The 17,281-nt window shown below is 40.4% G+C and overlaps 1 protein-coding gene across 5 annotated transcripts in view; it reads right to left on the reverse strand.

Annotated features, from left to right (window-relative positions):
- The window catches only part of pard3ba (par-3 family cell polarity regulator beta a), a 131,528-nt gene that overhangs the window by 105,399 nt on the left and 8,848 nt on the right, over positions 1–17,281 (reverse strand). For all 5 annotated transcript variants that reach the window (XM_020592177.1, XM_020592181.1, XM_020592179.1 and 2 more), the window contains exon 3: positions 2,262–2,439. In XM_020592177.1, the coding sequence (XP_020447833.1) occupies positions 2,262–2,439 (178 nt within the window). The remainder of the gene's footprint in view (positions 1–2,261; positions 2,440–17,281) is intronic.

The raw sequence follows: 17,281 nt of genomic DNA on the forward strand, positions 1-17,281 counted from the left end.
GAGATTGTAAGAACAAAAGAATGGCAAAAAAAGCATAGGGGCTGTTGAGTAAAGTGACATGGAGGAGTGCAACAGAATAAAAGCTTGGCAGCAGCTTTTCACCACTGTTTCTGGCAGCCCTATTTGCAGATTGGTGATCACATATTTCTGAAATCGGGAGTTTTCAATGTGCTCCATGAAACCTGAGTCAACTCCAAAAAGACAAGTATACAAAAAACAAAAAAACAGCAGTTTGTTAAGTTACAGTAGTAGTTGATTCAAGTGTGCAACAGGGGGCTTGGAATCGGTGTGTGTGTGTGTGTGTGTGTGTGTCTCACACATTCATTACATGCATATCAATCACAGACTGAGTTGGTCAGTGTATAACTTTAAAAAACTAGTAAAACATCAATTTATCTAATTAGTTACTATTTCTGAAGTAGAATCAGAGCATATCCATCACCTTAATGGTGCACAGAGAGAAGCTTTGTCAGTAGGTAAAATACAGATGTGACAAAAACAAAATAAAGGAGCAACGTGGCTCTTATTAAAATCACATTCATCATGTGATGAATCATGTCAGTTAAATATCTTAACAGACTATAATAAATACAGCTGAAGTTTACATAAACTTAGGTTGAAGTTATTATTATTACATTTATTTTGTAACCACTCCACAGATGTCATGTTGACAAACTCTCATTTTGCCAAGTCAGTTAGGAAGTATAGTTTATGCATGACAACTAGTTTTTCCACCAGCTGTTTAAAGCAGACTACGGTTTGCAGCTGCACATGGAGACAAAGATCTGACTTTTTGGAGAAATGTCCTCTGTTCTGATGAAAAAAAAAAAAAAAAATTGAACAGTTTGGCCACAATGACCATCGTTATTTCTGGAGGAAAAAGGGGGAGGCTCGCAAGCTAAAGAACACCCTCCAACCGTGAAGCACAACATCATGTTGTGGGGGTACTTTGCTGCAGGAGGGACTGGGGACGTCACAAAATAGATGGCATCATGAGGAAGGAAAATTATGTGGGTCTACTGAAGCAACATCTCAAGACATGAGCAAGGAAGTTAAAGCTTGGCCACAAGTGGGTCTTCCAAATGGACAACGACCCCAAGCAGACTTCCAAAGTTGTGGCAGATGACTTAAGGACAACAAAGTAGAGGTATTGGAGTGGCCATCACAAAGCCCTGACTTCAACCCTACAGGAAATTGGTGGGCAGAACTGAAACAGTGTGTGAGAGCAGGGAGGCCTCCAAACCTGAACTCAGTTCCACCAACTCTGTCTGGAGGAACGGGCTGAAACTCCAGCAACTTATTGGAAGAAGCTTGTGGAAAGCATCCCAGAATGTTTGACCCCCAACTTAACCAATTTAAAGGCAATGCTACCAAATACTGTGTATGTCAACTTCTGACCCACTGGGAAAGTGATGAAAGGAATAAAAGTCTTTTTATTCTACTATTATTCTGACATTTCACATTCTTAAAATAATGATCCTAACTGACCCAAGACAGGGAACGTTCGTAGGATTTAATGTCAGGAGATGTGAAAAACTGAGTTTAAATGTATTTGGCTACAGTGTATGTAAACTTCTGACAACTGTAGTGGAGGCAGAGAGGTGAGTCATGGCACACAGGGGTACGTAAGACAGGTAAATGGGCCAACATGTAAAATGAGTTTATGCCATCTGCAATTACATTTTTTAGCCCACTCTCAATCCTTAACAGTCATTAAATATAATATAGACAGTGAAGTGCTGCCATGTTGGCTCTCAGTACGAGCGATGCGTGAAAACAAGAACAAACTAAGTACAAAACAATAAGTGAGGATGACAGGAGAGAATGCAGCATCAACGCTGAATCTGTTTTCACATGCCACCAACTTACATGGAAAAATCTCTTTTTACACAGCAGCTTCAACTCACAGCTGTTCCATAAATGTACTTTCGGACTCACTCACATATTGTCTCACACACACACACACACACACACACACACACCTCCTGTTGTGTCACCACGATACACTTTCTCACACACACCAAAAGAAGTGAAAGTGTTGATTGAACACTGCCTTTGCTCCTCAGGTGTTAAAAATGTTCAATTAAATTTAAACCTGTGTTGTTCTACAGAATATTTCATATTTCACAGAAGAGGGATACTGAATTCTAATTTTGAAATATCTGCTCTAATTTAAAAAGTGTTTTTATGTGATAAAGCATAAGCCCTGTGGAAATAAATAAAATGTGTAAGAAGAAAGCAGATCTGACAATCTGACATACTGGCTTTGAGGCTGGCCTCATTGACATCAATCTCCCCTCTGACTGGCTCCTGGTACTGCAGGTAGGGATGGTAGCTGAAGGGTTCAGGGCTGGAAGTGGCGCTGGAGTAGCCGTTGGACACGTTCTCTCTGGGACTGTCTGTCCTCCTGGGCTGGACATCATCCATCACAGCCACCAGCTGGAAGAGACACACACACACAGAGTCAGAACTGTCCTAAAATAATCCTTGATAAGGAGCAAACTTTCCTCAAGTTAAATGTGACGGTCTACACAATGCAATTGCTGGCGGATAAACAAGCTGAAAACATACATACAAACACAGCCAGGTTCTATAGCATCTCTACTGTGCCATGATCACAGTGAGGCTTTTATGCAATTTATCTTGCCAACAGCGCAGATGCAACTTGCTTCATTCTGCAAGAAGTGCAGATGTGTGTGCAAAGAAACCAAACAGACCTGGACTCACAGTTCATTTGCTCTGAAACTTCTTACAGTGCATTACCCCCCAGCAGGCGCCACTTCAGCAACACAATAACATGTTTCTTATTGAACAAAGGAGTAAATCTGACCAACAATTCAGCAGATGGCCAGAGATAACCCAAGGCGAGGTGTGTATGTACAAAATTAGCAGTCAAACAAGATCTGACACGAGAATGAGAAGCTGTCAAACACAATGACACGGCTGCCACAATGAGACGGCAGCAGGCAAATGAACAGGGGATGGAGGGCAGGAGAACGACAAACAATCCTAATTAAGACAGGGATATGATGGCAGATAGAGTGAAGGGGATTGTGTGTGTGTGAGTATGTGTGTGTGTTCACTGAGATGATGTACCATCACGGCCACGTGGTTTGATAAATGGGCGCGTAGCGGCACGATGCTCTCATTAGAGGATGTCGGCTAAGGAAATGACCACTTAATGAAAAGCAATAACGGTACAAGGGATAGAAATACAACAACAGACAAGTGGAGGACGTCAATTAACAACAAGAGGCTGAATGTGTGTCTGTTTAAGTCTAAGCAAACAATAAGCACAGAGGAGGCGGCGAGATATGCATCATCCATCACACTGTGACACCGCCCCTCACCTTAACAGCCCATGATTTAATATCCTCATGACACCTGGCTTACACCATGCAAAGGAGAACTGCATTTGTGTGTGTGTGTGTGTGTGTGTGCGTGCATTAGAGAGTGAGTGAAAGAACAGATGAAGAATTGAAAGTCTGGCAGATGCAGAGAAGCAAGAGAAAAGAAAAGAGCAAACACCAGGGAAACAATCTGATTGTGCCGCTTGATGGATGCTTCTCGAGCTCTTTCTCTCTTCTTTATCTGCTTTCCTCTTTCTCTCCTTATCTCCTTCCCTCCCGAGACCCTGTCTCTCTTTCTCCAAACTTGCTGACAGCATCAATCAAAAAGACATCTTGGCGCATAATGTGATGTGCACACACGCCGATGAGCGTGTACAAAGACACGGCAATGAGCTACACTCAAAAACGATTTATTCATTCGGAACAACAACAAGCTCTTTTAATGTGTGTAGGGATGATGATGATGATGATGATTTGCTTTTCTGGGAGGGTTTTTTTTTTTTTTTTGGCTGAGACAGATGCTGATGAAGGCCACTCTGCTGCTTCCACTCATCACTCAAACACAAAAATCAACTAAATAAGTCATGTAATACTTCACTTAGAAAACAATCTCGCTGTATTTCATGATGAGGTCTTTCCACTGATCACACGCTTTGTAAACCATGACCTTTAACCTAGCCCTGTCCAATACAAGTTAACATCTGATCAAGGGCCTTCACATTCATTTGCACCTCATATAAAATATAGAATAGGATTCAGAGCAAGAGATTCAGTATGAAAGACCTGACAAACAAAAAGAAAGGTTAAACTAAAAGTAGAACCAAGCCCATGCAGACTAACAGGATGCCAATGAAGGTGACAGCTGATGGAAGCTTATGAGGCTCAAACTGAGGTGCGATAAAGTATCAGCATGTTAAAATGCTGATGGCTTGATGTACTACTAAGACGGTATTGAACATATCATTACAGATTATATTCAAGCTACTGTATCAATCAGCTGTTCTTTGGAAAAGAAACAACAATCATTAATATTAAATGCTGGGAAGTTTATTTTTCATCTTCTGGAGGAACATGCGAACTCTTCATGGTGCACTTCCTTAACACACTTTTTCTCTCTCCCTCCAGACTGATATGAAAAGGTATGTCTGCAGGTACAGGTTCAGGTTCCTACAGTGGAAAAGTCATATTAGCCTGTAGCCAAACCTGACATTTGACCTCCCCCACACAGGAGCAACAGAAAACAGGATTTCTATACTGTGATCAATAAATGTACACATTATTACTGAGACCGCTTTCACATGGGCTGTCAAGGCCAACAGCCAATCAGATACAAAGCTGCTCCATTGTTATCGTTTTTGAATTTTTAATGGTCAGGATATGAAATTACTGCAGCTGTTGTCAGCAGTAGATGTTTATATGTTGCAACAAACAGATGGAACAGTTGAGTGTTTTTAATTATTCATTGCACTTGCTAAGAATTAATTAGCCAAATACAGAACATCCTGCATGGAACACAGCGGGGGGAGGACTGTTTGAGAAGCATTGACGCTCTCGGAGATATAAACACTGTATACCGTCTGCAGTCACGATGTTCACACCCTGTACCATGCCATTATTTAAAAATACAAACCACAAAAACACAACTGTGGACACAATCTCAAGACACACACACCAACAGACATTTACAACAGTCAGAGGATGAACAGTGCCACCTTGCTTTAGCCAAACACAACTGCATGCTGGTGCCACTCATGCTTTACATAAGCAACAAACACACACACAACCTCACAAACATACACACTTCCCCATTTCATCCGCTGGTACTAATCAACCCATTTTTATACTTCTCTCTCACCACTGTCCAGTGCTGCGGTGTGTTCAGTGTGTGTGTGTGTGCGTACTACTAGTCTACTCAGATGCTCTGCTTTTGACCTGTTTATCTTACGATTGCCCCCCCTTAAAGTCAAGGGTTGGTAACAAAAGTCCTCCATGTGTGATTTACTTGCTGTTCAACAGCAGACATGATGTGCAGAAAGTAGGTTTCTCCACAGCTGTGATGAATTTTGACAGGTACAAAAGTGACGAAGTAAAGTATCTCACCGTTTGAGCTCTTGATAACAATGGCATCATGTGAGAGACTGCAATAAATTTGAAAGCGGACCTCTGGGCATGTTTTATACATGTACAGTAGCAGTTTTGTATTTGCAGGAATGTGTTTACAGTTTAGTCTATAATGTGATTTTTACATCATTTTATACTCAAGGAAACCGGGATTCTTATTTGTTAAATGCAAGTTTCCAAGATTGTGGAGAGCATGTTATGTAACCAAATCGAATCCAAAATCAACTTGAACTGAGACATCAGTATCGATATCTAGCTCCATTTACACACCACCAAACAAGAAATGAGGGGTACTTAAAGTCACACAAAGATACCTCCATGTACTCAAGCATGTGGCAAAACCTGTTCCATGTTCGAGAGTACATACTGTGTACACTTAATCTGCATACACACACACTTCCAGGGCACTGTAGGGCCATCAGAGCAATGTTTGACCTGTATTATTTAAACAAGTAGAAAATCAGCTGTATTACCAGTGAGAGCAGGGCTAATCCCACTTATACTCCAGCCTGAATCTATACAGCACACTACCAGATGTGGTGGATTACCTCTCAGGAACAAGCACACATCTGGCTTTAGGCCTGCATGCACACACCCATACTCCAATGACTGCACATGCAGACAGTGTGCAAGATTAGACAAGCAACCACAAAGACAGGTGATGAGTGTCTTCTGCTCATGAATTGAAGCCCACAGATATACAAACCAACTTGTCAGGGGCTCCTTAAAAATAATGAATACTATACAGAGACATCACAACTTGAACCTATTTGAATGTGTCTTTCTACTTGAAGAGATGTCAGCAGCTCCATACAGCAGCTAATACTTCATTGATCATAACATCTCTGTGATGCTTCCGACAGATTCGGCTAAACACTAACACACATGGTCTAAGCATTTACAGTCATGCAAACTTAGCAAACGGTGACCAGACCTCTTACTACAGTACTACTGTAATGTAAAAATAGCAAACTGGAAAAAAGATGACACATTTGCAAAATGAAGATCATTTCACATACTGATACATACAGTAGACACCTTCTTCGAACCTCAGTAACACTGCCGTGCAGCTGTCATACCTACATACCAAAGTCTGACCTTTAAATGTTATTACAGTACTGTACTTTCACTGCATACTTTTCAGCTGCAGCTGTTACTTCCGCATTCTTTTAAAGCTAAAATAGCGGCACAGAACTCAGCTGTGTGGCAAAATATTTGATAAAGTGTTAAAGACTGAAAATCCAGCCAATTAGAAGAGGCTCAATGAGACACTCAAACCTCCATTCACCAATTAGAGTGCAACAGGTGGAGCATCCAATGCATAAGAAAGGATAAAACATTTTCATATTATTAGCATCAAATAGTTCTGTGTGAATGGGACTGAGTTTTGGGTACTTTAGGATCCATAATTAATAATCAACAATTTTCCAAGGACAAGGGATAGAAACTCAAAAGGAAATATTCAACCCCAGTCCACCTATACTAACAGACAACCACATGCACACACATAAACAAAGGTTAAGGTTTTAAAGAAAAGAAAATTATTCTTCATGGCACTGAAAAGGGATGAGTTACTAGTGTCCCTCTCTCTCCCTATCTCTGTGCATCCACACTCACTCACATCTGTCACATCAGGCACAGTGATGGAGCACGTATGTGCCCACAGAGTATACACATCCATAAAAACACACACACACACATACACAAAGCAAACCACCAGCTGAGGTATTGCAGTGCTGGCTATGTGCTTTGACGGGTCACATTATTATTTATGCACACTCATAAAGGGAGAGAGTAAACTCTCCATAAATCACACATCCCTGAGAGGCCCAAAGAGAGGAGGAGGCATGAGGAGGAGGAGGAGGAAAAGAAACAGTGGAGGATGTGGGTGACAGGAGAGCTCCAGGCCTCGTATTTCTCACACCGGCAACACAAATATCAAACCGGCTCATTCATCATTTCAGCAGAACAAACACAGCACTGGTGGTTACACTGGTCCTATTCTGGATGTGTGGACATAATGCACACACAGACACAAACGCACCAGTATTCCCCTGGTGCACAGAAAGTCATAATCTCTTTCTCATAAGTGTGCATAAACATGCATGCACACCCACTTACACATTCCCGTATGCACACAATCTCAAACTGAAATCACACACGTGTCCCAGCTCTCTTCACCAAAAGTCTGAGCCAGAGCCCAATAATCAGCCTTCTCCTCCCTGTGGCCAGCTGCTCCCTCCAACCTCCTCCTCCCTCTCTGCTTCCTCTCGGGATCTGACAGAGAAATAGAAGGAGTGATTAACTGGAGCTGCAAGGCTGCCACCCCCTCACCTGTGGCTCTTTCCTCCACAGGCCGCCCCTCTCCTCCTCCTCCCCCCATCTCCATCTGCCCTCCCCTGACACTAGACTTGCATACTAGATGTCACCTCTTTCTTTCTGCCTGTCGCTGCCTTCTTTGTGCCTGCAGAGCTTGAAGTGATATTTAGGATGATTTAAAGGGAAAATCTGCACATTTCATTATGTAATAATAATGTTCCACCATGGCCATGATGTAAATTCCTTCCTGTGATTTTCCATTTCTGCCTTCCATTTCCATTTGCATGACCTAAAGATGCTATTCCTCAGCTCAGATTACATCTTAAGGGGTAAACATTCTGGCTTCCACCACACTCGAGCTTGCTGGTATAAACAGCATATATGAACTATACATTACTGACATTCAGTTCTTGCTGTTGCCATGGAGAGCCAACATCACTTACAGCCTAGAGGTGTTTGGGACAGAAAAGAAAAGCCTCACCGACATTTTTTTATTCCACCCATCAACATATGTGTTCATACCAACATGCCTTATTAGATAGTTATTGACTCAACACCTTTGCCTGGGGGAGAAAAGTAGGATTTGTACTGCATTACATGTCTGCAAGCCTCACGAGTACAAAACACCACCTGACAGCACCATCCATCCACATATATGAAAATGAGGGGGCCAGAAATCCCACAGTAAAATCAAATATATACTGTAGTATATATTGTATGTACAGCAGCATTATTCTGACTGTATAATGTTATAGAGCAATTTAAAGAAGGAAACAAGTTCATGAAGCACTGCATATCAGCTTCTAATAAGACCAAGAAAATAGGCTGATTATAAAGGGATTACATCTGAATATATTCTTTTTGGTTAAAAGCTTAACATATAAGTTTTACATCTTAAGTTTCGAACACTGCTTTTGACTAGTTCTCTAGTTTGACTTTGTACCGCCTCTCATCTGCCAGTCAAATCAACACGTATTGCTCTGAGCAGCCTGACTGCAACCACGCCATGCAGGAACACCTTCTTTTGAGACACGTCCAATACAGGTCAGCACAGCTGTTGGGACAAGTGACACCAACAAGTGTGGGATGGCTAACAAGGAGCTGTCTCTACATCTAGATAGGCTCCCTTCATTTGGCAGCATGTCTTAAGTTTCGAACACTGCTTTTGACTAGTTCTCTAGTTTGACTTTGTACCGCCTCTCATCTGCCAGTCAAATCAACACGTATTGCTCTGAGCAGCCTGACTGCAACCAGCTGACAACACCAAGGTGTGTGGTCACATCATCAGACAAGAACGCTTTTCAGTTTTGGAAATTCAACTGTATTTTTCTTCTGAAATCAGAAAAGGGTTTTGCTTGGTGCCTGTTCAGTATGCTGCATGTGTCAACAGTAATATATTATGTAAATGAGGTTATGTTGAAGAACCTTGAATAAACATTTGACATTAACCAGTGTTGTGTACTATTTTGAGATTTACACTGCCTGGGTTAAATTTATGTTAGGACTTTTCAACTTTATTGCCAAGTTTAAAACATTTTTATAAAAATCAAAAACTAGAAAAGGTAATTTTTGAAGAAATTAGGCAGGAGAGCCGTGACAAAGTGCTGAATGTTGAAATGTGCATTTAAAGATATAAAAGTGGAGCAAACAAAAAAGCTGAAAGAAAATTACAAAAGTCAAAGAAAGCAAACACCGAAAGACAAAAAGCTGAACGAAAAGCAAAAGAAGGCTGTAAAAGAAAGCCAAGTTTCTATTGTAATATTTTACAGAAGAGGGGAAGTGTAAAAACAATTTGATGTATAAATTGTTTATATAAGTTCAGAATTGAAAGTGAAGAATTAAGAAACTTAAAAAGAAGATGAAGAAAGGAGCTCTTAGAAGGAAAGATAGGAAGAAAGGCTTGGGAGACAGGACTGTAAAAAGAAGGGTGGAATAAAGAATGAACGAGGGAAGGAAGGAAAAAGCAAAGAAAGAAAAAAACAGTAAAGAATGGTGGAAGGAAATATGGAAAGGAAGGAGAAAGGAATATAAATGGAAAGGATGAAAAGAAGGTACAAAGGGGGTGGAGAGCAGAGGAAAGAGATAAGAAACAAAGGAGGAAGAATGGGAGGAATGAAATGAAGGGAAGGAAGAAAGGAGGCAGGAAGTATATAAAGAAATAAGGATGAAAGCAAGGAACAAATAACAGTAGATACAGTAGATTGACCTTCTTGGTAGAATTTGTTAAAAGTATTAGTAGTACTAGGTAGTAGAGTAGTAGTACTGCCAGAAATACTAGTAATGAGAGTATAGGGCATGAACAGGCTAGTACTGACAGGGACACTGCATTAGTGACAGGTGAGGACACAAATAAGTTACATTACTTTGATCGAGGAATTAAAATTGTTACATTGCAGGGTAGCTAGTAATCTGTTACCTACTACATTTCAAAAGTAACTTTCCCAACACTAGAAACGATTAAACAACTTGCATTTAAATAATTCCACATAATTATTATCAATAACGAAAAAATACACAAAAATAAAAATATACACAAAAGTAAGATGATTTTTCAGGCACTGTTCCCAGTTTTTTAGGGATGTACCTAAATCAGATTTGTCAAAGTTACATTTAACTTGGGCATGAGACATCTTACCTCTAAGCCTGATGTTTTATTACCTTTACTAGCACCTAACATGAGCTGATGTTTTTACTGGTAAGATAACCACTAACTGTTTTTGGCACTTATTTGCTTTAATAGTTAACCTGTTACTAGATTTTAAAAAGTATTATTAACCCTTTTAGTTTCTAAGAGTAGAAAAATCCAAACTCTAGTTACATGAGTGAAACAATCACACCCCCGTTCATATGCCCCTCCCATATCTGACGAAGGCTAATAATTCAAGAGGCCTATTCAGACACATTATCGTCCACACAGCTCCATTCATTAGGCCAATCAGTTCGGTGATGAGGATGAGAGGCAGGAAAAATGAATAACAATAACAGTGTGTGTGCATGAAAGTGTTTTTGTGTGTGTGTTTACAACACAATGGACACAGATGCGGTTTCAGCTGCATAATTGCACCAGAAATCATTAAATATTTAACCTAAATGAGTTTGATTCAGTATTACAAGCATTTATCTTCTCGTTTCTGTGAGAGTGCACACTGCGACACACACACACACATCCAGGAGTGTGACTTTCTGATGATTTGAGTTATTAGCAGTTTGAGTGAGCGGAGGCTCAGTGAGCACAGGGAAAACACACCATGCTTTCACACACGCTCAGACAACACACATACATATATACAGTACACTAGTCTGGGGCAGTGTCATCTAGGAAAACAGATGGTGTGAGCCCAGTTACGCTGGGGAGTAGATTTGGTGTAAACAAGTTGATCTATAATACATAATTAGCTGGATGTGATTAGCTCTTCTGCAGAGTATTGTGCCAACATCACTGTTAACTGATAAAGATAACTCTGGCAACAAAATGCAACACAAGCTGGAGCTTCATAACTATAACAACATGGCTGAATGTGTCGACTTTCACACAGAAATTCATGTTTCAACTCTTTTGTTTTAAGTATTACACAGACCATGGCAACGACTGCCTGTTCCACATCCTGGTTCCTCATCCTTGCTGCCACACTGATTATGTGCACGTCATTAGAAAAGTGAGCCCACAGAGTGCAGTACCTCACTGGCCTCAGCACCGGCACCTCCCCCGGGTTCCTCCTGCTAGACCGTGCCAGGTCAGGTTACAGCCCGACCGTCTCACTCCATTAGGAGCTAATGGGTGGTGTGATGGTGACACAGAAGGCAACTAAAGTCTGTGTGATTAACAGAAGGAGGGGCACCAAAGGACAAGATCTGAGGGTGTGATGACCTAGCATAGCCACTATAAGTCACCCACACCTACACAAAGAAAACAGAAACAGGCCTTATCCTAACTGAGTCCTCGTCTTTTGCTTCAGTGAACTGACAAATCACTTTGGAGAGGTGCCATCGTTCAAAGTCAAAAGGTGGAACAATAGATCATCTAAAGGAATTAAAATTCTAAAGTGCTACTTTATGAGAAAACTCAACATGCGTGCAGTTAAATGGAAAGCAGACAGGCACAGCAAGAATCATTTCTCCTTAAGCCTTCCTTAAGTTCTCTCATCATAATTACAATCAAACAGGGTTTGGAGAGTGTGTGTGTGTGTGTGTGTGTGTGTGTGTGTGTGTGTGTGTGTGTGTAGGGGGTTTTGTTAATTGAATATAATTAGATCAAAAGCTGTTGAGGTGCTCAGAAAGGGGGTGGGTTGAATCAAGTTAGAGACTGATGAGATATGATCAAAACAGCTCAAGTGGCCGAGTCCCACCGCGCAAAGTATCTGATCTGCAGGCAACAGTCTGATCTAACTTCATCCAATATACTACATGTTTACTGGAAACCTCAATATATTAATTTGTGAGAACGCATAATAAACATCTTCTGTCCATCCAGTTCAAGCCATAAACAAGTGATTATGTCATAGGGCAGTATAACTTCAACAAACTCAAAACTTTGAGGAACTTTTTTTTTACCATGTACGGCACTATTAGGTATCAAGTCACAGTCTAAAACCATCAGATTCATTGGGAATGTAAATATTAGAAAACAATTTTGTAAAATAATGGACTGGCCTTCTCTTATCATGTGGCGCCTGAGTCAATGGCGCTGTACATTTTTATTTACAAAGCTATTTCAGGAAAACTACCCACATATCACTACAAACTCTTTTCATAGCACATTCCCATGCACGTATAATCTCAGACTTCATATTGGTTGAGTGTACCAACCATGAGAACTGAAATGGGCAAAAAAAGCCTTTGTGTATTCAGCTCCAGCTCCTTGAAACAATCTGTAGAGGGAAATTAAGTTGACAATGCTGGTACTGATAAGTCTGTTTAAATCCATAATGAACGCAATGCTAAATGATCCCACCTCCTCCTGCACATTCTAGCTTGTTTTATGAATTGTATTGTCTTATAAGAACCATTTTTTTAAATAGGAAACTGTACATTTCTTGTTTAGCCACTATTATTAGGCTCCTTGTGTTTATTTTATTACGTTGAATGTTTTTAATTATTTTTTTATGTTTAATGTTTGTAATTACTTGGTGTCTGTAACTTTGTTGCCAGTCCCTTAGGTCTCAATGGGGCAAATTATTTCCTGGTTAATAAAAATAGCCAAAATTATTTCATATATTGAGAATGCCATAACCAAGATGGAAAAATGGAAACCAGAAAATAATTAAAATACTCATTTTCCACTAGGCAGTTTAGTTTCAGACCATCAAATCCAAAATGTCTGGAGCCTCTAGGCTTCAACAGTGGCGGAAATCCTTTTTGGAAAAAGGGGCAAGAATAAAATCAATTAACAAGACAGCAGAAAAAGCACAATGGTTTGCTACAGGTGAACTAGAGCTGAGTCATTTTACACCCTCGCCATGCAAGATTTCTAATTAATATTCTAATGAGTTAGTCAGACATGGTGTTGAATGCACTCCATCTTTTCGGGTAAGGTATGTATGGGTCATGATTACAATGTGAAGAGGCCAGAGATTATATTTATGCTGGCATGCCTGTGACATTTTCTAATCAGCACACTTGAACCTTGTGCCCCCCTACCCCCACTCATCACTGGCCATTCAGACAGTGTGCAGAGTTATGTGACTATTCAGATGCCACTCAAATGCAACTCACCCTGACAGTGAATGAGGGGAATGGAAGTGAGGGAGCGAGATGTCACGAAGCATCAAAGGCTAATCAGCACGTATACGCCTCGCAATCACGTCCCCATTCAGTAAACTTTTTCTCTGGCAGGTTAGCAGGTTTCAAGTAATGCCTTACTGTCACCTGTCAGAGGGGCTGACATATGACATGTAATAAATGCCTGCAGGAAAATCACCCGACATAACTCACAACAGAGTTCTCCTAGAGCTGCATTTCACTGTACTGAGTTTTGAGATCTGATCGAGTGTCATGATAGAGCAGGCCGACAAAATCCTCTGCCAAACCCAAGCATTTGCTTTTCTGTAGTTTAGGTACAGTACTCCGCATATTTAGTGCTGAATGCATTTCCTTCTTCATAAACCAACTGGAAAGTCATTTTTCTGTGCATTTCAAAAACCTAATCTATGTTTACATCATCCAGGAGTAGTTTTAAACGTTTCCATTACCAGTGCCAATTTAACTTTATCTAATACCTCAGTTTGACAAAACATGATTTTCAACAAAGTCCTTCAATTTAATTATAAAATCATATTTGTAGAATTTTAAACTAAAATGTGAAGTGTCTGAAAAAAATTCAACAAATCTGCAAATCTAACAGACATAAGTCTATTTTTCCAACTTTGGTCACAAGACTCAGAAAAACCTTTAAAAGACAAAAATCTAATACCCTCTCACATCTCAAGACTGTCATTAGTCACACAGAGTTTTGGTCATAAACTATGATTTTACAAAGACTGGGGATCTTGCAGGGTCACTATTTGCTAGTCTGCAACTAGATTTCTCTACTTCCCATCATGCTCCTTGTAGGAAGCTACAAGAAGACAGAACTGAAAGAATGGAGCAGAAGCAAAAGCAGCGTTTGACTACAGCTACTTGTGTGTAAAGTGTTTTGCTTGGGAAAAAAATAAAAATAAAAAACAGCCAATGAAGACACTGCAGAATGTGGACAGTGAGGTTTGACCACCTTTTCTCTTTCTCCACTCTACTGAATTGAATGACATGTCAAAGAGGCACACTTGCTCACTCCACGACTCCACCAGTTTCTTCTCCTTTGTGTCCCACAGAACCATGCATTCCAGTGCCTCACCAGAGTCTCCCTTATATTTACCGCTTTTTCTGTGCCTGCTACGCCGCTTCCTGTCTGGTGCTGGAGACAGTTCACCTCTTGGTTGTCAATGACATTTACATCACTGTTTCCATGAGCCAAGACTAAAGACTTATGATAATATTAAACATGGTTGATTTTATTGCAATGTCAATACAAGAAAAGAAAAAAAAAACAGCTCAGATCGGCACCATACACCAAATGATGGAGATGATGGGTGCACGACACGACTGTAGCAAGGCTCTCATTATTTTATTCTAACTGGAAATTTGTCAGCGAAACTGAAATCACTTGAAAAGTTGTTTGGTGTAAGGCTAGCATTAAATAATGTAATTTAAGGAACTGTTGGCAAAAATGTTTGTATAAAAGAAAAGAAGAATCAACAAATATAATGCAATCCCATTTATTAACAGACATTGATACAGCATCAGTCTGAAAAACTCTAAAGTATAGTAAAGATGCTCAATATCTCAGCACTTAGGTTAATAAAATGGCTTTTGCAATACCAAATGAATGTATTATCATAACTAAAGTATGAAGGAGCAAACATTTTTAGCTTTTCTGGGTAACTTTTCATTTATGTAAAAGCAGCACACTTTCATGCACATCTGTTTAATCTGCAAGATGAGGTGTATAAATGATACCAAATTAAATAAGATCATTATTCAAAAGAAGTGTCACTTTCTCTTAATAGGATTGAAAAGACCTACTTTAAATATTATGACACATTTCCGTGTGATAGATTCACTTTTCTAGCTTCGCATTCTCTGCTGGGACATGTGGGAAGAAGAGATGGATGATGGGAGGTGGCCTTGTAATCAAGCTGCTGACATTTCAGAGGTAGATCAGCTGTGATACACACACTTATCATTTACATACCAGCAACCAGAGACAGGTTTATGGATGCCTTGTAGAGGCAATGATTAAAAATGGCTAATTACAGAGAGATGGAAGAAATCATTCCATTTTTTTTATTAAATTTCCCATGAAATGAGATTTCTCGTCTGGCTGCATTGGATGGTAGGCTGAGTTTTATTTTTTATGTTATACCCCTTGAAAACAGGGGTCCATGTAGATTACTGCATATGCATATTCGCGCCCATGAAATGAGGAGTGACAGTCCACTTATGAGGAGATGTTATGCTCCCTGAGTTTAATTCCAGTTCTGGAAGAGATCGGCGTGACAAGAGAGGACACTCACACATGTTAAAACATTGAAATTTCAGCTGTGTGTGGGGGAAGCAGAGGCATGATGGGAGAAGGTCTTCTAATCAAGCAGCATGTATACGGAGTTTCATTTTTATGTCACCCAGCAGCATTCTTAGCCAAGTACCACTGTCAAGAAGAAACAGCAGCAGCCATGTGTTGCTTCAGAAAATATTCAGGCACTACATCTGTTAATAACTGCTTTTGAATAGAGGGTGTGGGGAGAAATGGTGAAGCAAGGGTGAGATGGAGGAAAAAACTTAAGGAATGGCAAAGAAAAGTAAAACAAAGATGAAAATGTCTCTTTTTGGTTTAATCAACACCAGACAAAGATACCTCACACAGATGCAAAAATCATGCATATGCAATAGTGTCAATGATGGCTGACAACTTTTTATTGGCTCATGATAATTATCATCACATTCCCCAACCCCACAGTCACATACAAGCTCACACCGTGTGTGAGTGGAGAAGTACATAACTGAAAAAGACAGAAATGGAGTGATGAGGATAAAGCAGGTTAACTAGTCTCTCAACTACAGTGATTTGACCAAAATGACTTTTGTGTCTCCTGGTTCTCCTCTCCATTAATAGCATGCTGTCTAACAGGTCAAACTGTCATCAGAGAGCTGCAGAGTACACACACACAGCTAAGGGTCAAAGAGCAGGAGAGCTTCACAGAGTAAGACTGACTGAACTGTGATCTTTTGTGTCTCCGAATATGTGCTCTGTATACGTGGTCACACCTAAGCCCCATGGCCTTCTTCTCATTCATCAGATTGATATTAATATTCATGAGGAGGCTGGTGGCCGGTGTCTTGAGATGGGGGGGGGCTAATGAATGAGTGTATATACACATGTTGGTGTGTGTGTGTAAGTTTGTGCATGTGTGCATGTCACACACACAGGGGGCAGAACTGTAATCAAATCACAGCCGCCCCCTCATCTTCATCCTCATCAACCACCAGTGGCGCTCCTTCCATACATGCTAATGCTAACATGATGTGCTACATGATTGCCTGTGGTTTGGCACAGGCTGCACAGACAACAGAGATATGTGTGTGTGTGTGTGTGCTGAATAATAGTCAGGGGCTAGCCCAGATAAAGAGGTCTGGACCCACGGCTAAGTTAACCACTAGGCGTACAAATAGCCAACCATTATCTCCCATTAGTATCCATGGCTAACACAGGGCCCATGCTGTGCGGTTGAGGGCCCTCACAATGGGACCACTCCTGTATGATTGATGATGAATCAGCACTGGCCACAATAACACAACAAAAAAAGAAAAGCACTAAAGATAGAATCTGTCGGCTGCGGCAAGGTAATAAAAATGTAGACAAACAAAAGGGAAGCCAGACTAATCAAGAATGCCAGGCACAGCTCATTAATCTATGAGAGCCGACTCTGTTTGGAAGCCCGGAGATAAGTCGGATGACT

Source organism: Monopterus albus, unplaced genomic scaffold, assembly GCF_001952655.1.
Source record: "Monopterus albus unplaced genomic scaffold, M_albus_1.0 scaffold16.1, whole genome shotgun sequence".
Classification (NCBI taxonomy): Eukaryota; Metazoa; Chordata; class Actinopteri; order Synbranchiformes; family Synbranchidae; genus Monopterus; species Monopterus albus.